The 24152-nt window shown below is 45.5% G+C and overlaps 1 protein-coding gene across 2 annotated transcripts in view; it reads left to right on the top strand.

Moving 5' to 3' along the window:
- Positions 1–22652, top strand: part of lats2 (large tumor suppressor kinase 2) — a 33260-nt gene extending 10608 nt beyond the window's left edge. Inside the window, exons 3-10 of one of the 2 annotated variants that reach the window (XM_071904069.2) lie at positions 9805–9937; positions 10334–11898; positions 12681–12908; positions 14286–14640; positions 15389–15571; positions 16293–16399; positions 17268–21794; positions 22269–22652. In XM_071904069.2, coding sequence (XP_071760170.2) covers positions 9805–9937; positions 10334–11898; positions 12681–12908; positions 14286–14640; positions 15389–15571; positions 16293–16399; positions 17268–17819 — 3123 coding nt within the window. In that variant the 3' untranslated portion in view covers positions 17820–21794; positions 22269–22652. Of the gene's footprint in view, positions 1–9804; positions 9938–10333; positions 11899–12680; positions 12909–14285; positions 14641–15388; positions 15572–16292; positions 16400–17267; positions 21835–22268 lie in introns of both variants that reach the window. The other variant, XM_078286003.1, reaches the window with a different exon arrangement.
- Positions 22653–24152: the final 1500 nt, after the last annotated feature.

The following is a 24152-nucleotide window of genomic DNA, read 5'->3' as shown; positions in this document are numbered from 1 at the left end:
TTTTTTTAACCATATCGCCCAGCCCTAGTTCTCCATATTTCACTAGCCACTTATGCCATTGTACCAGTTTTTTTCCAAGTAATGTGATACTTTTCTCTCTCTTTTCGTTTTTTTGGGAGGCCAATGGGATTGTTAATTTGGGGTGACATGGCCCTTTACTCCCCAATTGAACTGAAGAAGGGGTAGCTGTAGTGGGTTGTAGTGATCGATTGATTTTTATATGGTAAGTCTCAAAAAAGATAAGCAAAGTTATGCAGAATTCCTCTCAGGATCCAAAATTCCCAGCAGCCAAATGCCAGTAAAATTAGTCTTTGATGGATAAATCAATAAGGTAACGAAAACATTTGAAAGCCTCGGTTATATACAGTCTTTGGTCTGTTCTCAAGTTTTCTGATTCTCTGACCGTGAGCCAATCAAATCAAAGCAAAACAGTAGCTCCGTATCAAACAGGCTCCTGATTGGCTGCCTGTTACGCTGCTCTACACAAAGCAGTAGCGTCTAAACTTCTGTTTCTTTTTGCTGTCTGGATGGTGAAGTAGCCTAACGTTAGCTGAAAGTTAATGTTATTCCCATAGGGTTAGTTTTAAATTAAATTTCTAAATTTGCATAAGTCTTTATTCACCCAGTACCTCATTCTATACATGAAATGGCTTGAAAACAGGTGGTGTGACAAATGTCTCAGAAAAATCTCTATAAAAATCTTTTAATTCCGGACTCTGATTCCAGTTCAGATGGAAATGGAGATGGATTTAATAAAAAAAACCTCATCAGACATGACAGAAGAAACCGTGTGAGGCTTCAGTTCATTGTGGGTTACACTGGGAGCCGTTTCCTCGGCTGGTTGACCTCCATCGCTGCCACCATTGTGATTGGACCAGGCCAGCGCCGGCCGTCAATACAAACAGGAAGTGTCCATTCAATGGCAGCAGGGTGGAACAGTTCCTCCTGCTGCCGGCGCGTCGCCGCCCAGAGCGTCGCCTCGCCGCCCAGAGCGTCGCCTCGCCGCCCAGAGCGTCGCCTCGCCGCCCAGAACAACGCCTCGCCGCCCAGAACAACGCCTCGCCGCCTCGCCGCCCGCTTTCTGCTTCCGAGTCTCTGCTGCGGCGTTTCTGTCTGTGTGTGTCCTTGTAGATCTCTCTCTCTGTGTGTGTGTGTGTGTGTGTGTGTGTGTGTGTGTGTGTGTGTGTGTGTGTGTGTGTGTGTGTGTGTGTGTGTGTGTGTGTGTGTGTGTGTGTGTGTGTGTGTTTCTTCCTTCCGGTTTCTTTTTTGTTTGTGTTTCTTTGTCTTTTTCTTTTGTTCATTAGTTATTGTTTGTGTCTTTCTTTCCTTTCTTTTCTTTTGCTTTATCATGCTTTCACGCACTCTGTGGATTTTTATCACGCTTTTTTTTTTTTTTTTTGATCTTTCATGTTTTGTCCACACTTTTTCTATTCTTTTGAAAAAGCTGAGGTTAGTTCAGCATGTTGCGTGTCGGGGTGTGTTTTTGTTTATATATTTGTTCCCATTGTATCTGCTCTACTAAACACAACTGGACTTAATGTCCCATAACAGTTAATTTCCTAGTGTCCTTTTTCATAAACTGCTCATTTATATTCATGTTCAATCAGAAACCTTTGTCTTTTTATTTTGGTTTTTAAATTGGTCTTAAATTCAATTTCAGGTTGCATTAAAAAGTCTTAAATTTGGCGTTCTGAAACCTGAGATAACCCAGAGAACCCAGATCCCCTGGTGTGTGTGTGTGTGTGTGTGTGTGTGTGCATGTGTGTGTGTGTGTGTAAGTATGTGTCTTGACATTGTTAGTATGCGTATGGGTGGGTGCTATCGTCTGTCCTAAGGCTGTTGCCGTGTGTGTGGTGTGTGTGTGTGTGTGTCTCTTGACCCTGTCACCCCTCCTCCCACACACACACACACACACACACACACACTAAGGTATTAACAGCCCATTACTGCCATCTAACCTCTGACTGTGTGACTGTCTCTCAGCTCTTTGCGTCCTGCTCTGCTGTGACACACGTCGCCGTCTGACAGACAGGCTGCCGACCGCCGCCTGCAGCCCAGGATCCCGCTTTCTTTTTTTTTCAGCACATTCCAGAGCGTCATACCCCCCTGCCACCCCCCACCCCCCACCCCCACATGAGACAGCCCCAGGTCCTTCAGCCTGATTCTTATCAGCTCGCCTCCTCCTCCTCCTCCTCCTCCTCGTCTCTCTCCTTCTTCTCCAGCCACAAATTACAGAGCGATGTGGCCCGTTACATAATCACCTTTTTTTTTTTTAAGGGAGGAAATGTTTTGGAGGGGGAGGAGGGAGGGGGATGAGAGGGAAGGGAAGGGAAGGGAAGGGAAGGGAAGGAGGGCACTCTTGGCTTTTTCCTTCCCCACCTTCCTCCCTCATCCGCACAGTCTCTCCACTGTACCGGACGAGCTGCGGCGGCTCGGCCCGCTCAGGAATCTCGCGCACGCTAAGCATATTAAAGCCTCCGAGGTGCGAGCGAGCAAACATGGCGGCGTTTATGTAACGACGAGGCCGACAGGACGTGACTCGGAGGCGCTGTGTGTGTGTGTGTGTGTGTGTGTGTGTGTGTGTGTTCAGGGTTGGTATGTTGGGACATATGACAAGGCATTCCTCAGCGTATTCTGTAATACTTCATTAATACGGTCGAAGCTCACCTACGCATCACTGCACGCTTATTTTAAGTGAAGATGAAGTCTGTTAGGTTTTATGGCCCTGCATGTGTGTGTGTGTGTGTGTGTATGTGTGCGTGTGTGTGTGTGGATGATGGATGGACGTCCCTCTCGGCATGTCCATCCGTCCGCTCTCTGCTCTCTAAAGGTCTTCCATATGGCTTTGATTTGCAGGGTCCCAAACTGGAATGTGTTTCAGAATTGGGTCAAAGAGAAAACTAATATCAAAAAACACTCTCTTTCCATCTCTCTCTCTCTCTCTCTCTCTTTTTCTGTCTCTCTCTCTTTTTCTGTCCCTCTCTCTTTTGTACACACTCTTTCTCTCAGCGTAGAGTTTCTCAGTGAACTTCCAGCAGAGGTGCTGAATAGTTTGTGTGTTTCGTTATTGTGTTGCTGACTTGTGTGTGAATTTCTTGTGAGGATAGTGTTGTTTACTGTCACCCTCGTGCAAGGTGTGTGTGTGTGTGAATCTCTGCCTGTGTTTGTGCTCGTCCTGTCAGAGCGGTGTGTGTGTGTGTGTGTGTGTGTGTGTGTAGAGTTTGTACACTTGTGATTATGCGTTTGGGATAACTCGGAGGCTTGCGGCCCGTAACCATTATGACAAGGGTGCAAATGTGGCTTGGATATTTTCGACTGGAAGCCACATAAGTCAGAGAGAAGACAAACAAAGTAGAGTGAGGGAACGCGTGAATGAAAGAGAGAGAGAGAGAGAGAGAGAGAGAGAGAGAGAGAGAGAGAGAGAGACGGACAGACGGGAGAGAGAATATCCAGATTTCCAAATAGCTTGAATTCCTGCTTCCTGGGCTGTGGAATGTGGGGAAGGAACATCTGTCGCCATGACAGCCGGGGTCACCAGGCCCGTCTCCACCCAGCGCACACACACACACACACACACACAGGCACACACACACGGTCCGAGAGAGGGAGTGACGGAGAATAAAAGGGAGAGAGAGACAGTTAAAAGCACACTTGGTTTTGAATGATTGTGCAACTTTCTTAAATTTGGAACAGTTTAATGTTAGTATAGATCCTGCTGGTTATGTACTGTATTACTGTATAGTACATGTTTTAAAACCAAATTATGAATACGTATTACAGATATTGGCGGTTATGTGCTATTCTGTAATACAGAAGGTAAAATGAAGCTTTATTGATCCCTGTGGGGAAATGAGGTCATTGCAGAAGCAAAGTAATCAGCAGGGAGGAAAAAGGCAAATAGGATGTAAGCACAATCCTATTTGGATGAATGAGCAATAAAAACAGTAGAAATAATAAAAACAAAGCAATAAAATAGAATATGAATGTGGGATAACAGCTTCAACATGTTAGGTGGGGAAGGAGTACGGGTCACTTACAAAACTTACAAGATTTAAAGGCAAATAATTAATCATCTCAGTATGGTTTGAATGTATAAACTGCTGTTTGTGGGTTTGGAAAATAAACATTTGGTAAACTGCTTTGGCAAGAGAGAGAGAGAGAGAGACTCACAAGAAGGGAGAGCAAGAGAGAGAGAGGGAGCGTTTTAAAGAGAGCCTCCACAAGCAGAGAGAGACCTACACAAGGAGAGAGAGGTCTTTAGAAAGAAAGAGAGGTCTTTAGAGAGAGAGAGAGACCTACGCAAGGAGAGAGAGGGCTTTAGAAAGAGAGAGAGGTCTTTAGAGAGAGAGAGACCTACGCAAGGAGAGAGAGGTCTTTAGAGAGAGAGAGAGAGAGACCTACGCAAGGAGAGAGAGGGCTTTAGAAAGAGAGAGAGGTCTTTAGAGAGAGAGAGAGAGAGCTACACAAGGAGAGAGGGCTTTTACAGAGGGAGAGTGAGAGACCTACACAAGGAGAGAGGGCTTTTAAAAGAGAGAGAGAGAGAGAGAGAGCTTTTAAGAGAGAGAGAGAGATACACTAGAAGAGAGAGAGAGAGAGAGAGCTTTTAAGAGAGAGAGAGAGAGATACACTAGAAGAGAGAGAGAGAGAGACCTACTAGAGCAGGGAGAGTGAGAGAGGTGGAGAGATTTAGCGAGAGAGAGACAGAATGTGACACTACCAGGCAGCCAGCACTCTCTGCTGGCTACGCAGGAATCTAACACACACACACACAGTTTATACTCCGTTTCCTTTGTGTGTGTGTGTGTGTGTGTGTGTGTGTGTGTGTGTGTGTGAGAGAGGTGAATGTGCGGATGCAGTGGGTTTACATCGACTGTGAGACGGGACGAAAGCGGGCGTGCACGCTGCAGCCAGCAACGTATTTATATTTATATAGACGGCCTCACACACTGTGATGGGCACCACACACACACACACACACACACACACACACACACAGACAGTACAGAAGGCGTAGAATGTGTGCGGCCCTGGCGTTTCCGGGCTGTGCCCTCGCTCTGTTTTTAAACCCATTCCTGTTGGATCTGGTTTCCTCCCGGCACAGGGAAGCACCCAGTCGGTCTCAGAAACTGCAGGCAGAACGGACACAAAATGGCCCCGCGAGGATGAAACCTCTCTCCTCTCTCCCCTCTCTCTCCTCCGCTCCTATCTCCCTTCCTTGTCTTACACGATCATCCTCGGGTCGCAGGAATATTTTGTTGCAGCTGTGGTCGGGATGCTGCGGCTCTGACCTTTGACCTCTGTACTAGATTAGATCAGATTGAAAACGTGAATGTCCTCACTGAGGCAATTTGTTTTGCAGCTTAAAAACTGCAGACAATAGTCAACATTCAACACATTTTATATCACATGGGAGAAGTGGAATCACCTAGTAAAATACAGGATTCAGGAATGTAAGCCCTCGCTGTAAGTCACTGTAAAGGGATTTTATTATTCCCTCATTGAGGCAATTTGTTTTGCAGATTAAAAACACACAATTTACTGTATATCACATAGGAGAAGTGGAATCACCTATTAAAATACAATGCATACTGTACAGTAATAATACAGCTTCAGAGTTTCAGCTTTTGTGTTTTTATACTAAAACTATAACTGCGTGTAATATTGGGGATTCCAGAATTTAAGCTCATCCTACTGTTGTCCTCACTTTAAGTCACTCAAGCTAAATGCCTAAAATGTAAAATGTCAAAAACAGATTTTATTCTGCCATTGCAGTTAAAACACATGCATGTATGTCATCTAAAACTCTCTCAGTAAGCTATACTTTCATTACTCTTCCTGTAGTGTAGCTCAATGCGTTGAGTCAATTCAAGTTCAGTTTATTTATATATAAGTTTATATATAAGTTTCTAAAGCCCTTCATCACAAGCATGTCTCACAAGCTTACCTAGATCTGACTGATCAGCAATCAATCACAGAACAAAATGATGTGATACAATGTGCAAAATAAATAAAACACAAGGAAGCAAAACAAAGCACAAGACACAAAATAGGGACCTACACTGGGACACATGATGTAGTATAGGATGCATATGATTTGTATATATGATGTAGTTTGGTATATGATGGCATGTAAAACCCTTTGAGACTTGACTGTGATAAGAGGCTATAGAAATAAACAAGACTAGATTGAAAACATCCAGCACATGGCCTCCGTACCGCAGCAGCATGTCGTGTCAGTCCTCTCCCTGCCAGCGGGGGGCGAGCCGAGCGGCGGGCTGAGTGGCGAGCGGCCGGGACGGGGCCGGGGCCGGGCCCGGGCCAGGGCTGACATGTCTGAGGGGTGAGGTCATATGCCATTCAGGGGGATTTCCTCATCTAGGTGTGGGTCGCCTAGTTAGAGAGGGGAAAGACGCAGCGTGTTTGTCTCCCACTCTGCTGCTGCTGCTGCTGGCTTGCATGTTCAGTGCTGAGAGAAAGACACAAATCAATTCAGTTGGAGGCAGTTTTTCTTCTTTATTATTATCTTTTATTTGCAGCCAAGGTTTATAATAAGCACACATGTCAAATCAACACAACATACACACTGAATGCACAAAATATTAGAGACGCTTTTGCTCTTTTCTTCCACTGACGAGGTGAATCCAGGTAAAAGCCATTATTGCTTATTGATTTCCCTTATTAAATCTATAATAATAATAATAATACTTTATATAGCACTTTTCGAAACAAATGTTGCAAAGTGCTTCACACAAACAGATCAAAACAAAAGATGATAAAAGCAAAGTGAAGATAAAACATAAAACCATAGTCGCACCAAGTTCATCAGATAAAATGTCAGATATAAAAAGTTTACATTAAAATAAATCAATAAAAAGCAAATAGAAGAGAGTAGAGTGATTATAAAAACACCTTCCACTTGAGTCACCCAGTATTCTGCTGCAGTATTGCTGCTAACAGACACTTTGTGTTGGTTTGTGCTGTTGCCAAGAGCATGCACAGGGTTCAGAGTGGAACATGAAAACTGTCAGTAGTTTAGCTTTTATTCCCATTTAACTTTTTTTTATTATCTTTTATTTAAATCCTGGTTTCTCAAACTATGGATCAGAACCAGAATGGGTCATCAGTCTATTCCTGCAACACAGCAGCATGTGTTAAGGAGCCATGGGTGTTGAGATCAGTTTCTCATTTGGATCGCGAGCTGAGCAGATTTTAACATCTCCTGCTTTAAATTAACGAAGCGGCCAAAGGAATGATTGGCATTGTTTAATAAAAGGCAGTAAACTGGCAGGAATGCTCTGCAAGTTTCGCCCCCCCCCCCTCGCATTTTTTGCCTCGATCATAAATTGCTCGGGGCCGGCGCGGTTAACCCACATTTTTCAGATAGGTGACCTACATACCTCCAGAGTTTTTCCAGTGACCCACCTGTTGAGGCAGAAGTTTCCAGGCCCTGCCCCACCTGTGGCCGCCGGGCTGTGGGAGGGAGCCAAGGCTTCTAACACAGCAAACACACTGTGGGACGGGGAAGTCTCCGAATACACAAGATGACATTTTACAAGATGAAGGAGAATATATAAGCCTGACACACAGCACTGCAGGGGTTGGTAGGCTAATGGAAGGCGCCTGCACTATAAACTTGAATGTAATAGAATAAACGTGAATAAAATAGACTACAATGTTTTTTTTATCATCATCAGAAGAATCAGAATCAGCTTTATTGGCCAAGTATGTACACATACAAGGAATTTGGTTTTTTCTTTGCTTTCAATGTACATACACAGAATAAATATACAGCTAAAAACAAGGACAACAAAATGAACGAAGGTAAACCTAAACATCTAACTACTATGTACAAATATGCATATATATAAAAAAGTATAATTTTTTTTTTTTAAAGTATATATATATATACGCATATGTAAACAACACTAGGACAATAGTGCAATGGTGCAGAGTGCAAAGATGCTGGAATAAATGCTGGAATAAATATATATTATATACACAAATCAGATATCGTACAGATGATGATGATGATGGGGGAGGAAGAGCAGGAGGAAATCCCCGGTCTGGGTCGTTCACTCCTGTTTTTAGACAAAAACAGAAAAAGAGAGCGCAGTACCGAGGCTGCCATCCGCGGCGCCATCTTGGAAATGCAGGAAATCATATTTTAGCGCTATTTTTTTATTACCTTATGTTTTATCACTATGCAGAATAAATCAACTAAACTTGAATAGAATGAATCGAAACAAGAAAATACACTTGAATAGAATGAAATAAAAAGCAGGAATAGACATTTTTTTTACCAGTGTGATTTCAGTACTTGCTCTGAGGCTTTCTGAGGAACCTGATGTTGTTCATGTAATGTTTGTTAGCATCCTTACCCATCCTAACCCTCTGTAGCTGTCTGTGTTAACTGTATAGCAAACATGGATCATTATCCTGCTGACTGATTAAAGCTCCAAAATGCAAGAGACTGGAAGTGTATTGTTAGCCCCGCCCTCCTGTCCCCCGAAAATATTAGATGCATATTGCTCTATTATATGGGTGGATATCTAATTTATTTTATAGTAACCAAATCACCAGAAACAGTCTATTTGAATGTAAACACTTCTTAGCATCTTCATGTAGGCTATATGCTAAATAATCTTACAGTACGCCACAAGAATCAATGTGTTTTTGTGTCTTGTGCATTTTTCCCATTCACTCAAAGATAGTTGGAAAGAGCAGGGGCCCAAAACTGCAGAAGAAGAATTTGATTGAAGTAATTGTGTCCAAAACAAAATGCCACAAAGCATTCAGGTACCAATTTACACACAACATGTTTCAAACCTAGACAGGTCTTCTGCAGGCAGTGGACACAAAAACTTCAATTTAAGTGATTTTTTTTGCATGCAAGGAAGCCCTGCCCCTGTTTTTTCTTTTTTCCCATTCACAAAATGGAGTGAACGCTATAGTGTCAGCCATCAGGAATTGGATCTAGGTGAATTTTGACGCCGGACGCTCTCCGGCTGCTGCCGTCCCAGCCGGTGCAGCGGGTCCATGCTCTTCCCCCACTGAGGTATACAGCAGCACCACGCCCTGCTGCTCCCGGGCCGCCTGCCACAGCTGAATCATTCACTTAAAAATAATCGCACCCATTGCAAATAGTCATGTGAGTGCGTCCCGGCGTGTAGCTGTGGCTCATGGGGGGACGTTCCAGTCGTTTAAAGACCCTCCTCCTTCTGTTCTACCGCAGAATTCAGCACAGAAGAAAAAATATTGTTCTCATTGTTTCCACTGGTGGTTTGAGCGTGTTGTGGTGTGTGGGCCGGTCTGTCAGCTGTGTGTTGTTGTGACGGGTGCAGGAAGTCACTGGTACCTGACCCCAACTGGAGAGGATGCAGGTGCATGGGCGCCTACTGGGCCAGAGTGTTTTTAGCCCTCAGCTTTTGTGTGTGTGTGTGTGTGTGTGTGTGTTTGGTGAATGGATACCTACTGTGCCGATGTTTTTAATGCTCTTTTTTTGTTGTGTGTGTATGTATGCGTGTGTTTTAAAGTTTGTTGTATGGAAACCTACTGTGTCCTGGGCTGGACTGTGTCTCTTTTTGTGGTTGTGTGTGTGTGTATGTGTGTGTACGTGTGTGTGTACTGAGCCCATGTTTTTTAATTCTCATCTTTAGTTTTGTTTCATTTTGTTTGCATGTATGTGTGTGTGTTTTTACGTTACCTACTGGGTCCTGGGCCGGAGTTTCTCACCATCTCTTTCTCTGTGTGTGTGTGTGTGTGTGTGTGTGTGTTTGTGTGTGTGTGTGTGTGTGTGTGCCACAGGAGATGGCGGTGCGGGCGTTGAAGCAGACAGGAAGCAGGAACATCGAAGCGGCCTTGGAGTACATCAGTAAGATGGGTTACCTCGACCCGCGCAACGAGCTCATCGTCCGCGTCATCAAACAGACTTCACCAGGTACGAACACAACATGTTGTTATTGTTCATGATTTTACATTTAAACATCAGGAAACCAACGCTCTCTTATAAGTGTAAAAGTTAAAGGCCTTTATTGCTACGGCTACCTAACATGTTTTGGAAACAGCTGCCTTCATCAGGGAGATCTGACCCTGCATTTCTTTTCTTTAAAGCAGTCTGTCCTTGACTTGACTTCAGTGAGAAGGTATTTTTGCAAGCAGTTTTGAAAAGTATTTACTGGAACATCAAGCAAGACACACACTGCTATCTTCTTTCAACTTATGATATCACATATTCAGCTGATATGAAAGATCCTTGTGTAAAAAAGACAGACACTCTTGGGTTAATTTTTTTTAAGCTTAATATTAAAAGCGTTCTGATTCCTTGTCCTTTCAGGAAAAGGTGGCATGCCAAACTCAATGGACCACCGGCCGGTGCTGGAGGCCCCAGGCGAGGCGGGTGCCATGCCGCCGTACCACCAGATGGGGGCTCCCATGTACGAGGGGGCAGCGTACGGCCCAGAGGGGCCATACATGGGCGCTCCTCCCGTAATGAACTACATGATGACCCCCTCTGGTGCAGCACAGGGTCCCGCCATGGGAAACCCGATGGGTCGACCTCCCAGTATGGGCACCTATCCCCCGGCGATGGCCGGCCAGAGCAACCCGGGCGGCACCATGTACCCCCCCGGGGCGCAGCAGAAGGGCTACCCGGGCGGCATGGAGCAGCACGGGCCCATGATGAGCTACAGCGTCCCGGGCCAGCCTCTGCAGCTGCAGCCGCAGCCGCCGGGCGCCGTGCCCGGCCCCCACTACGACTACGGCCACGCCAGGCCGCACATGATGGAGCCCGCGGGCTACGGAGTCAAGAGGAGCGCCTCCTTCCAGAACAAGATGGCTCCGCCCCCCATGGCGCCCCCAGACAACTACGTAAACATGCAGGGGAAAGGGGCCATGGTCCAGAATGGGCCAGGAGGAGGAGGAGGAGGCTACCCTGCCAACCTGTACCTGCCCCCCCACTCCCACCCACGCCAGGCCAGCCCCACCTCCCACCAGGTCCACATGATGTCCCGCTCCCCCGGTGGGGCGGCCGGCATGGGGCCCGACTTCTCCGACCTTCCCCAGGGCCTGATGACGCCCAGCAGGGCCAGCCTCAACCTGGACCTGTACGAGCATCACTGGGCCGGGCCGCCGGGCCCCGAGGGAGCCCCCCCGGCCCGGCAGCCCCAGCCCCAGGGCCCCTTCAGGGGGGAGGTGCGTGTCCCCAGCAGGACCAACTCCTTCAACAACCGCTCCGCCGGCGGCGTCCGGCCCGCGATGGCCGCTCCTCCTACGGCCGGGAAACAGGATCCCTCCCTCGGCCCTCCGAACACTATCACCGCCGTGACGTCGCCGCCCATCCAGCAGCCGGTGAAGAGTATCCGGGTGATGCGGCCGGAGCCCAAGACGGCGGTGGGGCCGTGCCACCCGGGCTGGATGGCGGCCCAGGCCCAGGACGCAGCAGAGCCGCTGGCCTACATGCCAGAGGAGCCCTACTCCCTGGAGCCCGCTCAGGAGCCGCGCTGCCCTCCGCCTCCTTACCCCAAAACCCTGCTCATGTCCGGGGCGGCCGGCGAGCCCGGTGCGCTGGAGGGAGCCGGGGCGATGGAGCTTAGCGGCCCCGCTGCCAGAAACACACGCAGCGGCAGCGGAGGGAGCGGGAAGGCGGAGGAGAGCCAGCAGGTGAAGGAGAAGACCAAGACGGGCAAGGGGGAGAAAACGGTGAAAGACAAGAAGCAGATCCAGACGTCGCCTGTCCCGGTGAGGAAGAACGGGCGCGACGAGGAGAAGAGGGAGTCACGCATCAAGAGCTACTCGCCTTTCGCCTTCAAGTTCTACATGGAGCAGCACATAGAGAACGTGATGAAGACCCACCAGCAGAAACTGAACCGCCGGCTGCAGCTGGAGCAAGAGATGTCCAAGGTAAGACGAGACATACAGCGCTCAGCTCTCCTTTATTTGAGTTAGCTGCTGAATCGTCTGAATAATCATCAGTAAGCAGCAGGGAGACTGTTCTGACGGTCACACATTCACAAGTCATGTGTCTCTCATTTTAAGTGGCCTAATATCTATTTAAAGAATTAGTAGGGAAGCTGCTGCTTGATGAGGCTATAAAAAAGTCATGAATGCTTTCCTGTAATTTGCACCATTGCATTCATAAGCTGCTCCTGGGGGCTTTCTTCATCGCCTCAATTCAACTTTTTGTCCTCAGAAAGCCTCCTCAAATCACGCATTCAAAATGGGAGTAAACAGAGACACTTTTTGTCTCCATATATAGCTTTAGACTCGATGAGAGTGAAAACAAGGGTTGTAAAGAGCAGTGATGGCCGAGAGGTTACCCATGCAGAGACTTCTGCCTCAGGAGTTTGTTTTAGACGGCGAGACCTGTGTCTTGGAATGAGAAGTCAGCGAGTTCGTAGTTGTATTTGTGTGAGCTTGTCCTAAATCATTACTTTGGCCTCTGCCCTCTTGACCCTCTTGAAAGTGATTGAACGGCGTTTTGAGAGGAGACAGAATTTGCCTCGGCTAGACAGTTAGGTAACAGAAAGACTTTAGTGTGACGATAAGGTCGGGGCGCCAAGTTCAGCTCCTGCCACGCTTTTCAGGTCATAAATAATCCGAAATGAAAAATTGACTTGTTTTTGAGCCTGTTGTTGAAATGTTTATACCCTCGCCTCTCTTTAACCCCGCCCCTTCCCGCCCAGGCCGGCCTATCGGAAGCAGAGCAGGAACAGATGAGGAAGATGCTCAATCAGAAAGAGTCCAACTACAACCGCCTGCGCCGCGCCAAAATGGACAAGTCCATGTTTGTGAAGATCAAGACGCTGGGCATCGGCGCCTTCGGTGAGGTGTGCCTGACGCGTAAGGTGGACACCGGCGCCCTGTACGCCATGAAGACGCTGCGCAAGAAGGACGTCCTCAACCGCAACCAGGTGAGGACGATGGTGACGTCGTTGTGCGCGAGGGGGAGAATAGTCGTGGATGCCATATGTCTCTAAAACACTTTCATTCATAAGACACAATAACATACGTATTGTCGTACTCGTGTAACAGTATAAATACTGTGATGTGATAGGAGCTGCAGAGGATTTTTCCCAGGAAAGATCTACCTTACCCTTATAGAGAGCAGCGAAATGCACATTTATAGTACTTAAAGTGATAATCCATGAGTTTTTTTTATTTTGGCAACACCTTTGGGGATAAGCGGTCATTGCTTTGGTGTAGATGCTGGCCCAACATGCTGTAAAGACACTCAGTGACTGCAGCTTCTTATATTCCTTCTACCTTCTTATATTTATTCCAAACAAACCGCTGTTGTTGCGTCCGTAAACACAAAACTTTGCAGGCTGGTTCGAATCCACATGCCCGCGGCCATTTGCTGCATGTCCTCCCCTCTCTCTCTCTCTCCCATACCTTCCTGTCTCTCTCTCACACTATCTCCTGTCAATAAAGCATAAAAATGCCTAAAAAATAATTTCATCTTGATTTCTCATATGATAATATAGGTGACAAAATAGTTGTAGGTTGACAAAATAAGTGACGTGCACCCAGCACATTTTAAATCAAACCGGGACATGAGCCTGTCATTACACCTTTGCTATGTAGAGATTTAAATACAATGGGTAATTTCAGCCAAGCACTGTGATTAGTTGAAGAGACCAGACATGCTTTATTGTTTGCTTTGTTAACTCTTGTGGTAACCAGGAAGTCAGTAAAGCACAAAACTAGGGATGCCGATACCAGGCTAAAATGGAATATCGGTATCGGAGATTTTACCCAAGACTAAAATCTGATACCGAAAGCCATGAGTAACATGTAAAAAATAAAAGCAAACTGTCTTGATTTTATGCATTTGTGGCACATAGAAGCCTGTATTTCTCAAACAGTGGGAAAAACAAGGATTTTATCTCAATAATTTTGTCCATTGACCCCAAACTAAGGAAGTAAGCCTGCACTGTTCAGTAAAAGTAACGGATCGGATCGGTACTCAGTATCGGCCGATACTTAAACTTTCATACTCGTAATCGGTATCGGCATTGAAAAAGTGGCATCAGTGCATCCCTACACAAAACTAAACGAAAAGAGAAGAGTGTGTGACTTGAATTTTTTTCATAGTGGAGTTTTTACAAAAGCCTCATGTCTGCGTTCTTCCTACTGCGTGTTTATGAATACGATGGTGACGTGGCACGGCCAAACGGTGCCCTCGTAGATATTACTGCCCCATTCACAATTTGGCTGATATTACTTTATGTTGACAACGAGACGTTTGCAATAGAAACCGGTTCAAATGAGCTCTTGCTGTGACCCAGGTGGCCCACGTGAAGGCGGAGCGCGACATCCTGGCGGAGGCGGACAACGAGTGGGTGGTGCGGCTCTACTACTCCTTCCAGGACCGCGACAGCCTCTACTTCGTCATGGACTACATCCCCGGAGGAGACATGATGAGCCTGCTCATCCGCATGGGCGTCTTCCCCGAGCCGCTGGCGCGCTTCTACGTGGCGGAGCTGACGCTGGCCATCGAGAGCGTCCACAAGATGGGCTTCATCCACCGGGACATCAAGCCCGACAACATCCTCATCGACCTGGACGGACACATCAAGCTGACCGACTTCGGCCTGTGCACCGGCTTCCGCTGGACGCACAACTCCAAGTACTACCAGAAAGGTGAGGCGGGCTGTGGAGGATGGTGTAGTGATGGCCACAAAATCATGCACACACACACACACACACAGGCAAAAATCGAACACTCACAGTTTAATCATATAGCGAACACACACACACATCTTAATTTAACTAGTTGCCGCTATTCTTACAGCAGCAAAACACGTCATACTAGGACTATGTGTGATACATATAATGTAGTATACACAAGGATGTTTTGCAGATTTTTAATTATAATAATAATGCATTTTATTTGAAATGCACTTTTCAGTACAAGTAAATCTCAAAGTGCTACAGAGTAAATAATAAGTGCAAAAACAGGTAGTCAATCCAGGTTTTAGCAGGATTACTCTTTACTATCAGACATTATTCTCACTCATTTCTAATAAAGATTCATATTTTCCTGATTTATTTTCCCCAGTAATTTATTTTTTTTAAGTTTGTGCTTTATTTATCACCCTCCTATTATTTGATCATGTTGTTTTCACAAACCATAGGCTTGTCCAGGGCAAAATTAAATGAGCTTGCATGCACTTTTTCAGCATGGCCCCGCTTCAGATTCTTACAGTTAGACACGCACACAGCTGTGGCTTCACCGGGGCGGTTGGGGGTTGCTCCAGTGCCTTGCTCACCGGCACCGCAGCAGTAGTTGTTGAGAGAAGGGAGAGCGTTGCTTATCCCACCCAGCTGGTCCAGGGAGTGTGTTGTGTTCGGAGTCTCACCTGTTGCCCCCCCCCCTCCTCGTCTCCAGGGAGCCACGTCAGGCAGGACAGCATGGAGCCCAGTGACTTCTGGGACGACGTGTCCAACTGCCGCTGCGGCGACCGGCTGATGACCCTGGAGCAGCGCGCCACCCGGCAGCACCAGCGCTGCCTGGCTCACTCCCTGGTGGGGACGCCCAACTACATCGCCCCCGAGGTGCTGCTGCGCAAAGGTGGGTGGGACGGAGACTGAGGAGAGGACAGATGCTGCTGCACAGAGTCCGAAATGACTTTTGTGGCTCAGCTAACCCTAACCCTAAACACCTCTACCTGCCAAGAACTATTTTTAACCAACCGAAATGATTAATAGACATTAATAGACATTTTTAGAAAGTTTTCAGTGCTATTTTGTGTATAAAATCAGGGAGTGAAACATTCAATTTACGAGCAGAGTTAGCATTTTAAAATACAAACTTGTTTACTCACTTAGACAATAGATCTTTTTGTTTTGGTCTTAATCTTTTTCTTCTTGGTAGCCTCACAGCTGCTGTGTCGCTACATGGGAATATTGCTTAACCTTAATTAATTTATCCACCAAAGAAAACTTTTACTACTAATTGGCACTTGGCGGGTGTCAAATCTTTGTTCATTTTTTTTAGTTGACACGTGGAATAAATGGGACAGTAGACTAAGCTTCAGTTCTTAGATCACTGAAATTAGTAGACAGTAGTAAGCAATACAAGGGTGAAATTTACATGCACACAAATATTAAATATTCCTGTTTCCCCTGAATGCTCGTGTCTGATAGATGTGTTGTAGAGAGTATTTTTTGCGTGTGTGAAGATGCATCCCTCTGTGCCTCATTCATATATTCTCCATGCCTTCCTTCCTCCAGCCAGAGCCATACAGACTAATCTAAACATTTCTGCCCTTGGGTCCTTGTGTTGTGTGCAGGTTACACCCAGCTGTGTGACTGGTGGAGCGTGGGAGTGATCCTGTTCGAGATGCTGGTGGGACAGCCGCCCTTCCTGGCCCCGACGCCCACTGAGACTCAGATTAAGGTCAGTAACAACAGAAGAATGTCTCTACTTTGAATTCATTTATTGGATAATGAATGAATGAAACACCCAAGAATCCCACAAGCCAGATGCAGGGAGGCACACAACTGCCTGACTAAAGGAACACACACACATCATGACAAATTAAACTTTGGGCTTTGGGCACTTTGTTTCCTCCTTTAGTTCAGTTGGTTTGTCCAGGTGAGAACGATGACCTTTGAACTCTGCTGGCACCAAATAACGGCACCGAGAGTCTCAGTCCTCTAACAAGAGAACTGCGGTGCGGTTCGTTAATCCAACCAACTACAGGAAACCACCCCTAAACACAAGGGATTATGGGTAGCAGGTGCGGTTCCTCATGTTCAGAAAGCCTAGCGGAGCAAAATGAAGTCTGGACTGATGCTCATATTAAGATATTTCTTGATGTGTTCTTAACTGGTATGAACACCACAGAAGAAGAGAAGAGACAAGTCCATCATGCTGAGATAAAGTTACACAAACTGTATTTGTTATGACCCCCCATATACACACACACACACACACACACACACACCTTATCCTGCTGTCAAAATCTCTAACCTGCAGGATGACAGGTCACCAAAACTCTGTCATGTGACTTTTGTTTACAAGTCCTGGTTCACTTGTAATTGGACAGTGTGAAACTAAGCAAACCAAATACAAAAATGCAACAAAGTAAAGTTTTTCCACTCTGCTTCAGACCAAAGAAAACAAAGTGTAGGTGTGATCTCTCTCTTACAGTGTGAATGTGAACCAAGGCTTAGCTGAAAGATAACGAGCAGATAACATTTGTATCTGCCGTCGCTGTACTTGCTGTGACCTGACGTACGGTGCCTCTCTCTCCCCTCCGCAGGTCATCAACTGGGAGAGCACCCTGCAGGTTCCCCCCCAGGTGAAGCTGAGCCCCGAGGCCGTCGACATCATCGGCCGCCTCTGCTGCTCCGCCGAGGAGCGGCTGGGGGGCAACGGCGCCGGCGAGATCAAGGCCCACCCCTTCTTCGACCAGATGGACTTCTCCAGCAACCTGCGGCAGCAGCCGGCCCCCTACCGGCCCAAGATCGCCCACCCCATGGACACGTCCAACTTCGACCCGGTGGAGGAGGAGGGCGGGCCGGGGGCGTGGAGCGACAGCGGGGACAGCACCCGGGCCTGGGACACGCTCTGCTCGCCGCACGGCAAGCACCCCGAACACGCCTTCTACGAGTTCACCTTCCGCAGGTTCTTCGACGACAACGGCTGCCCCTTCCGCTACCCCAAGCCCCCCGAGGCCGGCCAGGCCCCGCCCGGCGGCGCGGGCCCCGAGGAGGAGGAGGAGCGGGAGGAGGAAGAGGAGGAGGAGGAAGACGAAGAAGAAGAGGAGGAGGAGGAGGAGCAGGGGGAGGGGTGTGAGCCGGTGTACGTCTAGACCCGCAGACTGACGGTGGGCGTCTCTCTCCTCCGATCAACGCTCATCACCCGGCTCCCTGCCACTGCTCTTCCTGGGCGTGTGTGTGTGTCTGTGTGTATGCGTGCTACACGGGTGTGTGTGTGTGTGTGTGTGTGTGTGTGTGTGCGCGCGCATACCTGGCATGTGTGAATGTGTGTGCTTTAGAGAGCAGGATGAACTAAACACCTGCTTGATGATTCAGAAACCACCGTGTGGAATCTACAGCGAGTCCAAAAAAAGACAACAAAACGAAACTCCCCTGATGTGGGACCAAGAAACAACATGCTGCGTGAGACAAGGGTCAAGGGTCAAAGGGCGTGCGGCTCTGAAAACAGACAGAGAAATCCCAAAACAGGTCAAGGGAGCCGATAGTTTGTCGTTGGAAATGTACGGACTGAACTTTGAAGCGGGGGGACTGCTGGTGCTTCTTCCGGCGGGTTCGTCTCTTGTCGTTTCCCATTCCTTCCACCCCGGGTCTTACGGACGACTGAAACGCCTGACCTTTTGACACAGGAAGTCCGCAGAGCCACTTCCTGCTCTACCTGAGCTGCTTTACACTCGGAGACCGTCGGACGGGCGCGGCAGTGTGAAGAGCGGAAACCAGTTTACGGCCTTTGCAAACGGCGGGGGGAACTCACGGACCGAGCGCAGAGGGGACTGAATAAATGTAACGCCTCTTTCACAGCTGTTGCGAAATAAGCTACGAAACACACGCGTGCACGCTCACACACACACACACACACACACACACACACTTTTATTCAGTATAGTGCCATCATGGAGGGTGAGGCCAGCGTTGTCTCTGCAGTAGGAACCTGTGTGTTCTGCAGATTCTCTTTCAGTGTCCGTATCGAGGTTTCAACAAGTCGGTTCAGACTTGACAGACTAACAATTCTCCTCTGATTCCTCTTACATGTATTCAGCCACAGAGAAAAAAATGATTAGCGCCATCTTGTGGTGTGAGAAAGTGTGTGTGTCCCTTTCAAAAATCAGCAGCGTTCAATTTTTATAATCAGTTTTTTTAGCCGTTTATGTTTAATTTCAAAGTCTGCGTTTTGCAGTGAATCAGATTTTGAGAGTCAGAATCAAAATGTTTTGGTTCGTCCACTTTCCCTTCGTTTTGTGACGAGTTTTTGTTCAGTGTGACGTTTTGTTTTGTTTTGTCCAGCTGTGAAGACGCAGACTGACCTTTCTCCTTCTTCTTCTTCTTCTTCTTCTTCTTCTACTTCGGAGGTCGTTGTTACAGATATCGCTGTGTGTTCACAAAATGGTTCCTGTTACCCGTTCTCCATCCTGACCCACCATTTCAAAGCTCGCCACCAAAAAAAAAAAAGACCTCAACACACACACACACACACACACACACACACACACACACACACACACACACACACACTAGGATGCACAGTATTACAGCTGTCCTGCGAGCATCGGTCCCACGCAGGGTGAACACACCTGTCACAGATTACCCAGCCTCCTCTGCTCTCCTGGAGGCGGTCATGGAAACACACGGCGACGTGTTCTTTACCGCAGCAAAACATGTGATAGTATGACTATGTGCAATACAGAAAAATACATTATATTTTCCTAAACACTTAATATCCTTTTGAACGTTTAGTACTGAAACGCGCTATGTACAAATATATTGGTTTATATATATAAATATATATTATTATTTTTCCTTTTCAGTTACAACATGACTCCATGCTGCTTATTATTGTGGTTAATATTATTTACATTATTATTATTATTATTATTATTATTATTATCGTTATTACATGTGTACCTGTTTTTCTTTTATTGTGGCTTAAAGAAGTGTTGGTTTAATTTTTGCCAAGTGTGTTTGGGTTTGGGAATTAATGAACTGTGTGCCTTTCTAGTTGAATGTTGGAGTGTGATGATGATGATGATGATGATGATCAGTGTTCAGAGTATGGATGGAGGCTCCTCTCCTCCTGCAGGCGGGCTGGTCCCGACTGCAGGAGAGGAGGAGGAGGAGGAGGAAGAGGAGGAGGAAGAGGTTCGGAGAGAGAGAAGGAACAGACAGAAAGGAGAAGAGCGAGGCGGCGTCGGCTTCATGAAACGTAATTTGATTGTGAATGAATAGCTTTTCTCTATTTTACAAGACAAGAATTTGACAAAGAGTTAGTGTTTGGTACATTTTTTTTTATTATTATTTATCCGAAACGACCACAAGTTTATTCGGACGTTGTTAAAGTGTGTGTACTCGTGCCGCGAGCCTGTGCCATGTTCGACGCTCGTCGCCCCGTACCTTCCTCGCTTATCGACAATCAGCAGACCGGACCGCTCTCTTCCTGTCGGACCGGACCGACCGGACCGCTCTACACCAAACCGCTCCAACAGTATTCTCTGTTTGACTTTAAACTTTCTTCTGCCGTCGGTGATTCCCTCATTCAAGACGATGTAACCCGGCGGGAAGATAAATAATCAGACTCGTTACACTAGATGTTTTTCTTTGCTTGACAATGTATTGAAAGTTTGTTTCTTTACTCCTTGTGTCTTCGAGGTCGGGGCAGCAGCACAAACTTAAACCCGACCTTCCTGTTGTCGTCTTGTTTTCACGGTCTGGTATTAACCCAGGGGAAGCTGACTGAGCGCGGATTCTGTTTTTCACATTCATACCGCAGCAGCAGCAGCAGCACCGGCTGCGTTTACATGCACGGAGGATTCAGTTTTTAAGGGGAAAAATTCACCTTAAAACACACAAAAAAAAAACAGCTATTGGTGATGGATCCATCCAACGTCAGGTTCGCCCTCAGAATCAAAGAGCGAGGGCTTCTTCTTTCTAGAGCCGCCATTTTGCACCGAGAGACGTTCAACAATCATACAGGGAGAAATCCATCGTAGAAGAGGAGAGAGACCAGTTTCTGCACCCACAGGAGCAGGAGAGAGACCAGAATGCACTGCAGCAGAGAGACATGTGTTGAGTTTTGAATGAGTCGGGGAGTGACTCATTTTTTCCTCAACTGGAAAAACGATCTCTCTCTCTCTCTCTCTCTCTACACACATATAACCCACAGCTGAATGCAACAAGTTCACACCCCTGTTGTCTTGGGGTTGTTGAAAGGCATTCTGGGAAATGTAGGAATGTATGAAGTAGATGAGGCAGGTTGAGGGAAAGTGGGTTCACCAAAAAAGTAAATTACAACGCTCCATCTGAAAAATAACTCCGAACGTCAGATTGTTGATATAAAACTGTCTGGCTGGATTTTCCCTTTAAAGTCACAAGGAAACAGAACTTAAGTGGTGTTTTTCTTCTGTAGTTCATCATATTTCCGGTTGAAACAGACGTAACGCAGGGAAGAGACCGTTCAAAAGTTTTCAAAAGTTCAAAAATGCTCTGCTCATAATCTTGAGCTGTCACAAATTCTTCAAAATGAATAAATTCCAGTCTTAGGAGAAGGAAACAGGGTTTTTTACTTGTTTACACTCGTGTCTCTTTGAAAGTTTTTATGAGATGGAAGGGTTTGGTTTTTTTTTTTCAGTTTGTCAGTTTACGTTGATCCAGTTTCTGTTGCTGATGGAGACACAAAATCTGTTCTGTGATGGATGGGATTTAAAATGGAGTGAAGGACAAAACTTCAGTAAAAACATACTTAACTTAGTAAATGTAAAGTTATTGAAAAATACTCAAAAAAGCACAAGTACACAAAAAAGCTGCTCAGTTACAGTAACATGAGTAAATGTAATTAGTTCCTTCCCCCCTTGGTTACTGCCCATCCCTGATGATTATTGATGATTATTGATGGTTATTGATGGTTATTGATCATTGCCTGTGCATGTGAACACAGCCGTGCCTCCTGTTCGCTGCCCAGTCAAACCTCCGGGACGATCCTCAGTGACAAAAAGCTTTATGGAGACTCTCTGCAGTGTGTGTTTCTACTCCTGTGTGTGTGTGTTTCTACTCTCCTGTGTGTGTTTCTACTCTCCTGTGTGTGTTTCTACTCTCCTGTGTGTGTTTCTACTCTCCTGTGTGTGTGTTTCTACTCTCCTGTGTGTGTGTGTGTGTTTCTACTCTCCTGTGTGTGTGTTTCTACTCCTGTGTGTGTGTTTCTACTCCTGTGTGTGTTTCTGCTCTCCTGTGTGTTTCTACTCTCCTGTGTGTGTGTTTCTACTCTCCTGTGTGTGTGTGTGTTTCTACTCTCCTGTGTGTGTGTTTCTACTCCTGTGTGTGTTTCTGCTCTCCTGTGTGTTTCTACTCTCCTGTGTGTGTTTCTACTCTCCTGTGTGTGTGTTTCTACTCTCCTGTGTGTGTGTTTCTACTCTCCTGTGTGTGTGTTTCTACTCTCCTGTGTGTGTTTCTACTCTCCTGTGTGTGTGTTTCTTCTCTCCTGTGTGTGTGTGTGTGTGTGTGTGTTTCTACTCTCCTGTGTGTGTTTCTACTCTCCTGTGTGTGTTTCCCAGCAGAGAGCGGTGACTGACAATCTGTGACTGACTTGATGTCCTTCAGTCTGACTTCCTGACGGGACGTTCTTACTCGTGTATCTTCTTCATTCTGTATTTTTACCCTAGGGGGCGTCTGCTGTCTTTGACGCTCCTTAATGTATGATACAAGTCTGTTACTCTTGAATTTATATTTATACAGATATACATATTTTTTGTATCTTCTCTTTTTGTTTTGTTTTTTTTTCATTTCCCTCGTGCTAATGTTCAAACATCCATGTCTACGCAGTATTATAGATGATGTAATTTGGACAGCTATATCTCTTTTTTACATTTATGTATGAACTGAGAATTTGTAAAAATGCTTTCACTGTCCTTATGTGTAAAATATATGTATAAATTAAATTAACCAGCTTTGACTCGTGCTTTATTTCATGAAGACGTCCTCTGCATGTGATGTATGAGTGGTGGATACAGCAGCTGGGCTTTATTGTCATTTATAAATGCCAAAGTTTTTTATTTAGGCCTATATAAAATATTCAGAGTGTTACACAGTGAGTTAGGTCACATATTACATTTTATTATCTAATAAAATTGGACATTACTCTCAGGAAAAAATCTGCTGTTTACCATTTAAACTAATAGTAAAATAGAATAAAGAATAGAATTTCTATGGAGGCTCGTCCCTGGTTAACTTTAAAGAACCTCAAGTTGCAGAGTAAACCCTAAACTCAATGAACTCTCCTTTTTATTTGCAAATCAGAGTTTATCCAACTTTTTTAGGCTGACATAAATCTACACTATCAGTCAAAAGTTTGGACACACCACATTTTTCTTTATTTTTACTATTTTTCACATTTTAAAATAATAGTAAAGACGTCAAAACTATGAAATAACACAAATGGAATTATGCAGCGACCAAAAAAGTGTTAAACAAATCAAAACTATCTTATATTTTAGATTATTTGCCTTGATGGAAAGGCAAAGGCTTTGGAAAGAAATTCATACATAGGATCAACTTCACGATTTATATTTGTCTAAGAAACTAATTTCAAGCATTTAAGCAGAAGCCTTTAGATCAAAAATGGCTTCAAGAGAATAAAGAACAGAACATTCAGTCAGGTGTCCAAACTTTCCACTGGTGTAGATGATATGAAATCTACATCAAAGTATGTAGCATCAAACTGATGGAAATTGTTGTCAGTGTAACAATGAAGAACATATCACTGCTTAAATTAAGATTACATAAAAAAGCGGTGACAATTTAATTGAAAATGAGTATAAAAATAACTAAATAAATAAATATAAAGTAAAAATTGACTACTTTATTGCAAGACCCTGATTGATAATCAGGATTTTGCAATAAAAGCATTATCATGTTATTATTATCATTATTATCAGGTATGACTTAATAAATATAAATAAATAAAGCTGAAACCTGAACTTGAGGAGATTACAGTGTGAGAGGGAAACCTCATGATTAGAATAGTCATTCTTATGAGATAATATCAAGTAAATTAAAATGAAATTAAAATATCCCAGTTTTGCTTGGGAGACCCTCAGGAAGCCTTTCAAGCCCCCCTGGAGGTCCCCAGACCCCAGTTTAAGAACCTATATCACTGAACAGCAATTTGGGATCTACAATGTGTTTTTTTCTTTTCATATTAGTGATTAGATAGATAGATAGATAGATAGATAGATAGATAGATAGATAGATAGATAGGTTTTCACATGGAAACACTAAAGAAAAAGACATTGACACTTCACAGCATACAGGCATATTTGCACCAAGACTTTTTATAGCACTTTTTATAGGATTCATCCATTCCTCATGTATATTTTCATATTTCCAGACGCAGTTTAAACAACCAAGACTTCAAAAGCAGGTCAGTTTGACAGTTGAGTCAA

This window comes from Centroberyx gerrardi, chromosome 10, assembly GCF_048128805.1.
Source record: "Centroberyx gerrardi isolate f3 chromosome 10, fCenGer3.hap1.cur.20231027, whole genome shotgun sequence".
Classification (NCBI taxonomy): Eukaryota; Metazoa; Chordata; class Actinopteri; order Beryciformes; family Berycidae; genus Centroberyx; species Centroberyx gerrardi.
Note: the sequence above shows the minus strand (reverse complement) of the source record. Positions and strands in the feature narration are given on the sequence as shown.